The sequence below is a fragment of the Prorops nasuta genome, unplaced genomic scaffold (assembly GCF_024137725.1).
Source record: "Prorops nasuta isolate Cenicafe-Biocafe unplaced genomic scaffold, Cenicafe_Pnas_1.2 PNAS00002, whole genome shotgun sequence".
Lineage (NCBI taxonomy): Eukaryota > Metazoa > Arthropoda > Insecta > Hymenoptera > Bethylidae > Prorops > Prorops nasuta.
In genome coordinates this window covers 7,521,638-7,532,255 of record NW_027116799.1, presented here as the reverse complement: position 1 = coordinate 7,532,255, position 10,618 = coordinate 7,521,638, and the positions used below count along the sequence as shown (strand labels likewise).

General features: G+C 39.5%; 1 protein-coding gene across 1 annotated transcript; it reads right to left on the bottom strand.

Annotated features, from left to right (window-relative positions):
• Positions 1-2,448: 2,448 nt before the first annotated feature.
• Nipped-B (Nipped-B cohesin loading factor) lies at positions 2,449-10,224 on the bottom strand. Its single transcript, XM_066743036.1, has 3 exons — positions 9,825-10,224; positions 9,625-9,719; positions 2,449-9,453 (listed from the first exon to the last, which is right to left on the bottom strand). Exon 3 carries the CDS (start codon positions 9,048-9,050, stop codon positions 2,451-2,453), a length of 6,600 nt encoding a protein of 2,199 aa, XP_066599133.1. The 5' UTR covers positions 9,051-9,453; positions 9,625-9,719; positions 9,825-10,224; the 3' UTR covers positions 2,449-2,450.
• Between the last annotated feature and the right edge of the window lie 394 nt (positions 10,225-10,618).

The following is a 10,618-nucleotide window of genomic DNA, read 5'->3' as shown; positions in this document are numbered from 1 at the left end:
TTAATCTCTAGCATTGCACGCTCGGAGGACGGTACGGATATCAGCAATGAGATCCCAGCTCGCGCGTCCGCTCTGCCTTCTTGCTACTCCGCTAATATATTTGCCAACAACGTCAACGAAAACTTTCTTTTTGATCAAATTACCCTCTATCTCCATCGTCAGAATGAATGCGTTTTGAAAACAGAAGAAGAGTGGTCTGATCTATTTATCACTCCAGGAAGCACTGATACTAAACACCGTAATCAGTTAAATTTTTATTGTTCATTTATTAATACGCGCGCCCCTTTAAGTAACAAGACTCTTATGACTTACATAGAGAAAACATTCGAAAAAATTCTTCGGATAAACTTTATATACTGAAAAGTTCTCATTTACATTCTTATAAATTATTATTACTAATTACAATTAAATGAGAGTAAAAAAAGTACCAAGCAAAAAGGATCCTCAAAAACTTCTAATAACCATCACAAATGTCATTAAAGTAAAAATTCAAGAAATGTGCGTGAAATTCCTTACTAGCGATTTATTGCCCTGGGAACATTCTTCTGTTACCGAATTTCTTGTCTCTTTATCCCTTTAGGCGCTAACGCTTTTTATTTACCGCGAAAATCTATCCTGGACCAACAACGGTCCTAAGTGAGTTAAAAATTGAGATTTTGCTCAAAAAGAAAGAATTACTTGGTAATTTTGAGTATTGCAACAGTGCTCCAGCAAAATAAAGCAATTTACAAATAAATCTACGAAGAAAAATAATAGCATCGATTAATAAATAAATATCGTAACATTTTTCCTAATTTATTTTAAAGGCGATGCGTTTCCCATATTGATTTGTGCCGATCGAATAGCTTAAGACTAACACAATTTTGTATGGCTATAATGTCAGATTTTTACAAAGCGTGCTCAACCTTCACTCTGCGTTCGTTAGTAAAGTTACGCGTGCAGATTTGCATCCCGAATTTCTTTTCTTACTAGAGTATATTTTTCGAAATAGAACGTAAATGCATTTGTTTATCAATAAACTCGAATGACATGTAGCAATTTTCGGCAGACATTCGATATTTCTATTGTAGCTAGCTGTGGGAGAAAGTCCAAAACAAAACTTATTGCTTCATTTTTCTCACTTCTGGACCGGTACAGTTGAAAGAAAGAAGCAGTCTAATCTAACTAGACAGTATTACACATGATCTCCGATCAATATAATTTTAACATATTTTAAACATATCAAAAAGATAACAAAGTTTCTTATTTGATTCGACAGTACATACAATACAGAATTGGTAAAAGAAGTATATATACAATGGTTGCAACAAAGAGAGTTTCAATATCAAAGTGATATAATCAAAACTATTAATGTACGGCTGCTTCAAGTAATAAAATTACAATGATAATACCCGAGATGCGAGAGAAATAATTTTACTTGTCTTTGGACCATCCTCCACGCCAATTTTTGATTCTACGTTACTTTTAAGTTTTTATAAAAACGATACTTTAAAGATACCAAAGATGAGTGCATAAAGCAAACTATAAGGGTCAACATGAATTCTGAATAAATACTTAAATATTACAACAAAATTTTAAGTATTCTTCGTAATGTCACCGCTATATAGTTTGTAAGAAAATAAGATACTTTACTTGAAATTTGTATGTACACATATTACAAACAACGTTTTATAATGTATATATAGGCAATGCGTTTGACTACATACTTTTATTATACATGCCACGAAGCAAGTCTAAAAAATGTTTGTATTTTTCGCGCACTCCCACTTTACCTCACCACTTTCGTTCTCAGCCATTTAATACAGCTTTTCCCTACTTTCAACTTTTTATTCGATCAAATTTAAATTATAAAAAATCTCTGATTTCCATAAACTGTGAAATTCCTGACAGCTATAGAAGCTCGCCGGATTCAGTTTCGAAATTTTGTCCAACGCTGTCTATTTCTTTAATTTAAATTTATCGTTGGTGAGTGTATAACTATCCTTTCTATTTTTACTATATATACTATACAAACGATTTTGTTCGAATGCGTATGAATACGGCGCAATGACTCTCAGCCGGACAACTTGGTTCAAAGAGCGACAAAGTGCTTGACAAGGCAAATGTCAAAGTGAGAATTCGTAAATAATCACCGATGAACCAAGTTACTTTGAGAAGTATCGAAGAAACTCGGACGTGCGCTTGTGATCGGCCAACAACGCCAATTAATCGTGTCTTATTAATTCTACGTGATTCATACAATATGATACGCATTCCTACAGTAGCAGCAGCACCACCACCGCTCCTATACAGATTTTTCTCTTTATGTTAGTTTCAACGCAGGTAGGCCGCTGCACTTTCAGTGTTCGGCACCGATATGCGTATCGTTCGCACATTAAAAATGTTCCTCTGTTCCCAGTGCCACGCAATGCACTTTTACAATCTATATACAGGATGCATGTACACTGCACTCACACCAGAAAATCAGGGTCGCTGTAATCGTCACCGCTGTCACTGCTCTCAGAGATTCTTCGCCTTTTCTTCTTTTTGTGTTTCTTCGCCTTCTCCGTTTTATGCGCGCGATGCTTGCGATGATCCTTCATTTCCGGATGCGCGTGTATCGTCAGTTTTGGTACACGTGGCGTTGCAGGCATCGCCAGGGGTACCTGCATTTGCACCGGGGGTATCGAATTCAACGAGTTATTGGGGTGCTCCATGGAAGAGTTCAGGTTGGCTTGGTAATGCGGCAGGACCTCCTGGTTAACCATGCCGATCTCGGGAAGCTTTTCCCCTGACACGTTCAGCATTGCCCTCACTGCTGAATTATCATGGGACTTGTCTCCCTCGGCATTTTCCTCGTCCGGATCCTCAGGATCGAACTTCAGCATCAGTTGCTTGAATTCCAGATACTCCCTCACGAGTTTCCTCCTACCTTCGGCGTCTAGCTCCTCCGAGCTGATGCCTCCATTCAGCTTCTGCAACGTGGCCTTTGGCTTGAACAAAAGATTATTCTTACGGCTTACGGCCTTCTCGTAGACCTTTGCCGACTCCGACGGGGAGTACTGGCTGATTTTGGCGTCCGAGAAACCATAGAGATCTTTCAAGTGTTGCCTCAGCGTGAGAAGCAGCAAGAAACCTTGACTGGCAGTGATATAATCCCTTAACAGAGTGGTGTCTTGGGGTAACCTTGCCAGGATGGTCTCCTCGTCCTCCTCGTCGTCCTCTTCATCCGCTATCGTCGACAGCAACTGTTCCGGACGTGGTGGCTGCATTTGGGGAACCTCCATTCCTGGTACCATTGGGTACATTAGCTGCTGTTGCGGTGGTGGCATCATTTGCTGCGGAACAGGAGGCTGCTGCTGCTGATTGCTAGAACCCTCCTTAGGTATCAATGCTTCCTTAAAAGATTGCAGCAAATTAGTTCCAGACAATGAAATTATAATGTCTATGTGGTGAATGATAAACAAAGGCTCATCCTGCACTTGATATGTAAAATAGGCCAGATTATCGGCCAAGTACAGCATTTGCGATAAGCTTGTCTTGGCACTTTCATCGAATTGCTTGAGGAAAGATAAAACGATGGCTCGTCTCTGTTGCTTCGTATTCCTCAGGATCGTATAGAGAAAACCATTGAGCGCCCCTGGAAATTCCCCTTCCTTCGTCCTCATCCCCCTTACGCAGGTCTCATTTTGCAAGATTTTCTGAAGTCGATAACTCAGCTTGATGCCAAACTGGGACTTCATGTGGATGAAGCCAGGATATTTCTTCTCAATGTCTTGCAACTGTTTGTCCGCGCTATGGCTCACCGGCTTTTCACAGTCGGTGCTCATACTGATCAAATAAGGTACTATTTGCACAGGATGAACCAGACCCTGAGCCAAGACCAACTGTATAACTTTCAGAGCAGCGTGCCTGACGCTTACGTTCGAATGTAAAAAGGACTCTAGAATTTCTTTAATGTACAACTGAATCACTGCGCTCGCCATTCCTGACGAAACATCTCCCATCTCCTTCAGATTCTCCTGCTTTGATAATTTGGCCCACTCCAGATCCTGCTTGATCATCCTTTTCTCCTCCTCCTGCAAATAGAGCTCGATATTATTCAGAACTTGATTTCTCATGTGAACCGGGGCACGCTCCGAGGTTAACAGATAGTGATACAATTCTTTCAATTCTGGTTGCTGCATAAATTCGTAATGACGTATGCACAAAGAACCAATTGCAGACAGAGTAAAGTTACGAATGTCATCGTTGTCTTGATGGACGAAATAACTCAAGGTTTCGAACACCTGATCTTTTATATTGTCCGCCAATCCTTCTATAACTTCTGGATCGGTGAAGTTGAAGTGCCTGAGTAAGAGACCAACGGTAAAAAGTGCTCTCCTAAAAAATGGTCTGTACTTCAACAGCATCGGGTTGTTGGGGTCTTTCTCGTAATACGATTTGTATTCTGTCAAATGCCCATAGTACTTTTTGAAACAATCCCGTATCAGCTTGAAATTCCTCGTTACGTTATTTACAATGGATCCTAAACACGACAAGCAGCTGGCCACCACTGATCTGTCGTGTTGAAGGATCAGCTTTACCGAATCTTCCTCTAGCTGGGCTAAAAAAGTTTCACTGGGATGTTCCATCAAAGGTACCACCAATTCTAGCGTGTGAGCCACGCTGCTTATAATTTGATAGTCTCCTTGCGTTTGACACTTCAAGCTCAAATAAGGCTGTAAAGTAATCGCGTGGTTGACCAACAACTGTGGCCTAATCTTGGAAAATAGATACAGAGTCGTTAAACAAGCCACGAGCCTTTGCGACGCCCCTTTCTTACCAGACTTCTCAGTGTCTTCCAAATTGGTTTCCTCCAATCGAAGTACGTTTTCGATCAAGCAATCCACAATTTGTTTGCAAGCAGTTAACAATGCTTTTGGTGGTTCAGCTTGCATCTTCGTGCTATCGTCCTTATCTTCTTTGGGTTTGAACAAGCTAACCAGCAGCTGCTCGAACCACTCCAACCCCATATCTTTGCTAGCAGCCACAACATCCGTTATATTCATAACTTTTCTCAAAAGTGCCTCCTGATCAAGCGTAGGACGTTCTCTCACAGGAGTAAACCACATATTCTGAAAGACTTCCATTACCAACTTTCTGATACCCTCCTCGTCGTTGACCCTCCTCAACATTTTCACGCATATCTCTGGAATTTTAGAAAAGGTCGGACACTCCATACAAATGTCTTTTAAGATCTTGATAACTCTTTTCCTGACGCTTACACCCGTGTCCAATATTCGAGCTGATAGCATCTCGTAATACTTATCTATCAATTCTGTCCTGCTTAAGACGAATTTACCCACGAGATCAACCGCTGCTTCTCGCACGGACGTAGAGTGATCCAAAAACGAATGCTTAACTCCCAGTTGCATATCGCCTCTCGCCAGAACGCTCGGGTCAGCCTCGACGATCATCGTCAAACACTTCATAGCCTTCGTTCTAATCGCTATTGAACTCTCGGTTAAGACGTGCAAAATTTGTTTAAGATAGGTATCAAAACTTTGAGAAAATGGCCTTTTAGATGCTAGATATTGAGAAATGAGCTCCGCTGAATTATAATCTATGTACGTTTGGAGAATGTCTGGTTTTGTTCCTGAACTGTACGGTCTTATTCTGCTTATAATAAATTTTTTCTTCTCCTCTATAAGCCTGTACGATTCAGAGTTCTTCTGTTCATTATTGTCATTTTCATCCGGATCTTGTTCATCCAGCTCGGATTCGGTATCCATGTCACTCTCCTGATGTTTACTCTTCTTTTTCGCTCTCTTCTTCATTCCTTTCTTCGTAGGACTGTGCTTTACCTGTCCAACTCGAGTCTTCTCCAAAGCACAGTCCCTATACCATTGAGCCAGATAAAAGTAACGTGCGTATCCCAAGGCAGAGTCCTTCGTACCATTGACAGCTAAATAATCTAAAAGCACTTTTTGTAAGAACAGCGTCCTTTCTTCGTCTTCGCTCAGACCTGGAATTTCTTGATCGTTTATCAAATCGTAATCAGAGTCCTTCTGCTGCTCGAGCTTTATGTCCTTTATAATTTGATCTATCGTCGATAGTTTACATTGAGAATTAACGGCATCTTTTCTGAGTCTTGCAGCCACCACTCCAAGATAATCGATAGACGCCACTCTCAGTGACATGTCCGAACTTTTGTTGGAAAAATGACCAACCAAAAGTTTGCCAAGTAAACTCAGTAGCAACTCGGCTCCAGGCCATTCTGGTTTGTTTACAGTAGCTAAGAGATCTTGAACGAAATTTTCGAATAACGGTCTATAATCGATTTCTTCACCTTTGCTGCCGCATTTATTTAGGAATACCGCTAAAAAATTCCCTGCTATCCTCGTTGCTGTCTCGTACCTGTTGATAATTAAAACGTCAGCATCAATGTGACTCATTCTCTTCTCCTCTTTCTTTTCCTCTTCCTCCTTCGTTAACTTTGTCTGCGAGGCGATGTTATCGGGTAACACAACTACACATTGAATCAATTGTAATACCAGAGCTGTCAGCATCTGTATATGATCTTCCGAGTTTAATCTGTAAGTTCGCAAGCTTCGCTTACTACTTGGAAGTCTCGCTATAGACGCCAAAATATCGTCCAGTAATAATCTTCTATGTTTCTCATATTTGGTGAATATAATAGTAACGAGCTTCAATGCTTTTAATTGAAGATCACTGACAGATTCAACAAAAAATGGCGCGACACCCAAGGTTGACGCATGAAGAACACTTGTATCTGTCAAAACTTGTATGTTCAATAGCTCCGCTAAAAGACCCACTAACTCATGCATCTTAGTATAAACCTGAAGAATACTTTTTTCACGAACTTCTTTCATGTGGCCCCGTTTCTTACGTCCGCTAGAATTATAATTGTCAGTCTTGTTCTTCGTATCTATTTTATAAACTGGATCGAAGGATGGATATATTGTATTTTGTAACTGAAACTTCATAAAAAGGACTATTCTGTCAATCACATCTTCAAGGTAAACGGTCTTCGGCATATTACTGGACGTCATTATATGTAAACAGATTAAAGAAGAATCTACCGCACGTTGTACTCTTTCCATGGCTGTCTGCATCCAGAAGCGGCTTTGCTCTGCATCATCATCTGGATCAGCAAGAGGGGAGACTCTAGCACCATCTCGGATATTCTTTTCCAAAATATTCAGCAGTCTCACTAATCTATCTGCAGGAATAGATTCCGTTGCACCTAATGCTTTCAGTTTAGCTGCTTCTGTGCACAAGTCATGCAATTGAGACTTGGCAATAAGTAATTCTGCAGGTACTTCTCCGTCTTCTTCAAACTCCATAGTCATATAATCCTCCGTATTCTCAAAAATCATTTCAATAGCTGTATTAAATCGCTGATAAGTGTTTGTTTCCATTAACTCTTCTATGCTTAATTTAGCCAAAACAGGAACTAATTTTTTCTCAATTTTTCTTATTTTAGGTTTTGTAGGCGAGGTTGTTTCTCTTCTGTCTTCATCTTCTTCATCGTCCACTATCCTCTTCCTTCTACGAGTCTTATCATCACTCTTCCTCTCTGCTCTCTCTTTCTCCCTTTGCACCTGTCGTTCCTTTGCTCTAGCCTTGAAATGCTTATTATTCCTGCCCATTTCTTCTTCACTCTCAGAATCGGATTTCTCTTGATTAGTCAGTCCCATTTTGGCCGCTTTCGATGGTGACTTTTCAGCAAATGCCGCTAAGCTTTTTTGCATCAAAGCTTGGTCCGCGTACGATAATCTGTTTAGCATAACGACTGGTTCTTTCAGTTTTTCTGTTATAGGTAGTTGCATTATCTTCTCCGGATTATTATTTTCTTGATGTGGAATTGGCATAATAGCTTGCGGAGTAACAGTATTTAGCATTTCGCTTGGATTTAAATTAGGAAAGATTTGAGATGGCTGTGGGGCTAATAAATTTTCAGGAACACTTGAATCCAAGTTTTGCTTAGGTTCTATACTGTCTATGGGTAAGTCAATGTCCGGTAATGCAGAAGTAGGGTCCAATAAAAACTGCTGATTAGCTTGCACTGTGCTATCAATATCCATTGGAGGATGGTTTTGTAATGCTTGATGCACTTCTGGTGTCATCATGGTATCATACATGTTATGCTGTATATTCATTGTCTGATGTTGTTGCATAGACATACTTGTATGTAAAGGAGAAGCCATGTGCATGTTGTGCTGTGGCGTCAATCCTGCCAAATTCTGATGCTGAGGTGTCACACTGCCAAGTGACGATAATGGTGTACCAGGAGAGCTCATATGAGCAGGGGAGTACATATTTGGTTGAGGATTCATATTAGAAAGAGGATTTATACAATTGACATCCTCCTGTATATGCTGTGGTGTTGTTCTTGTCTGGTCAGTCATTATATTTGCTCTAGGCGATGGAGAAGGCACGGCGAAAGGAGACATTTGTGAAAGATCTGCATGATTTTGAGGTGTAATGGGCATTCGTGGATGCTGAGCATGAGAGATCCCAGCAGGAGGAGGTAACACTGTCCTGGCTGCGGCAGGATGAGCAGGACTACCTTGAGGAGTCTGTCTGGACCCTGAAGAGCTTGAGTACGAAGGTGAAAATCGACCATAACTTGCTGGCGATTGATTGGAGTGCATCATAGGTGTGCCTTGAGACCAATTTCTTGGAGAATTGTATTGAGGGCCTTTGAATACATGAGGATTTATCTCCAAGATAGCTTTAAGCAGCTCTGGCGTATTCTGCTCAGCTTCCAAAGAGGGCTCAGTATTGGCATAATGATCCTTTAATTCAATGTGATCCGAAGATGTTTGTGATAATGACTGAATTAGTTTGGGCACCAAGCTTTCGTCTCTTACGCTCAATAATATTTGCGCTTCCTCTGCTACTCTTGGATGAAAGAGAAGTGACTTGTTGGTCAATGTTTGCGGTAATGGTGTTGGTAGGGGCATTTCAGGTAGCAAGTCTGTTAGACTTGATATACCAGCTAAGGTAGTAATTGGCACGCTTGGAATAACCCCATTCATCTTGAGCTTAATTTGTTCTGGCATTACAGCCTGGACAAAAAGGTAGTCAAAATCAATTCCACTACGTTGATCTGCCTTGACAGACTTAAAAAACAATGTTCGGCATCAGACACTTTGTTGACATGGTATGAACATTTTGCTCACTAAGAACAAAAAAAATAATGGGATGTATAAATGCAGTTTTTATACAAATAACTAATAATTTCTAGTCCTTTCTTTTACTCAAGCCATCATGGGCTGACTATTACACTATTAAACATGAACAGCCCCTAATTGTTTTTGGTCAGCACCAACACTAATGCAATTATTGGGAACTTAACGAAGTCTCTTTTAAGTTCCCATGATGTAAAAGAATTCCTCAGCCAAATTTCGATGATGCACGAGGGTCCTCTAACAAACGATCCATGATTACGGTTAATATAAAGTTCTGTAAAAAATTAATAATTAAATATGGAATAAAAAAATAAATGCTGCTGATATTTAAGTAATTACTTTTTTTTTTTACTAATTATTTAGTAAGTAAAATCTCTTCTGGATGGTGTAATTTAATTGACTTGTTTAACTATAATAACTGTTATATGTTGTGTTATTATCTTACCTTGTTGGGTATTTATCATCGAGCATTACACATATCATAACATGATTACAGGATGATGCTAGGCATCAAAACCTTTCAATTTAATTAGAATTCATCTAAAAAGCGAAGAACAAAGGCTTTATAATAATACTGCACCATTTTTAGCTTCTATAATGATAAGAAAACAAACTACTCTTAGCATAACTTTTCATTACTCTTACCTAAATAGTCGCAACGACTATTTATGCTGCCGGATATAAAATGTGAATAGTTTTTTTGGCGGGCTAAACATATATTCCTTAGATCTTATGTATATCCTGATGGTAAAATTAGTGCTCGAAAATAAATCAAGTAGAAACCATAGCTGGACAGCCCCAATCTTTGAATCCCAAACTTTTCTTCGAGATATTCACTCAATTGTCATTCGGAGCTTATGGCCTACCTGGTTCAACCAGTTTTCTTGTGAATTACGAAAGAAAACACTCAGATTTACGTTACGGCTCACTTTTCACATAGATTCTTCACAAAACTCTGTAAACATCGCTATGTCAAAGCTGGTGGATAGCGGGGAAAACAGTATTTATAATGCGAATACGAAGAAAACAGACACAAAGGCGTCCATTTTGCTCAGTAGCGAGTTAGAGGAAGTTGCGTAGTACATACACAGCTCCGCTACAGATATACCGGCGCTACGGCGTCGTATTTCAAAATCTGAAGCGTCCATATGAAAGTGTACGTATATGAAAGCGATTAAATTTACCGAAACCTCTTTATTATCGTATTACTCCTACTCCCATCAACTCCAAAGTATACGAAATTATTTATCCAAGACAACCTACATTTGCATTATTTCTTATCTCAAGAGAAACGTAAGTTTAAATATTTATTTAAGAAAATGTACATCAGTTTTCCGATTTTTATAACCGATCGGTTTGATAGCGATGTGTAAAAGATTAGAACGAATTGCTTTTAACTAACTAATGAATATTTAGAAATTGAAATTACATAAAGGATA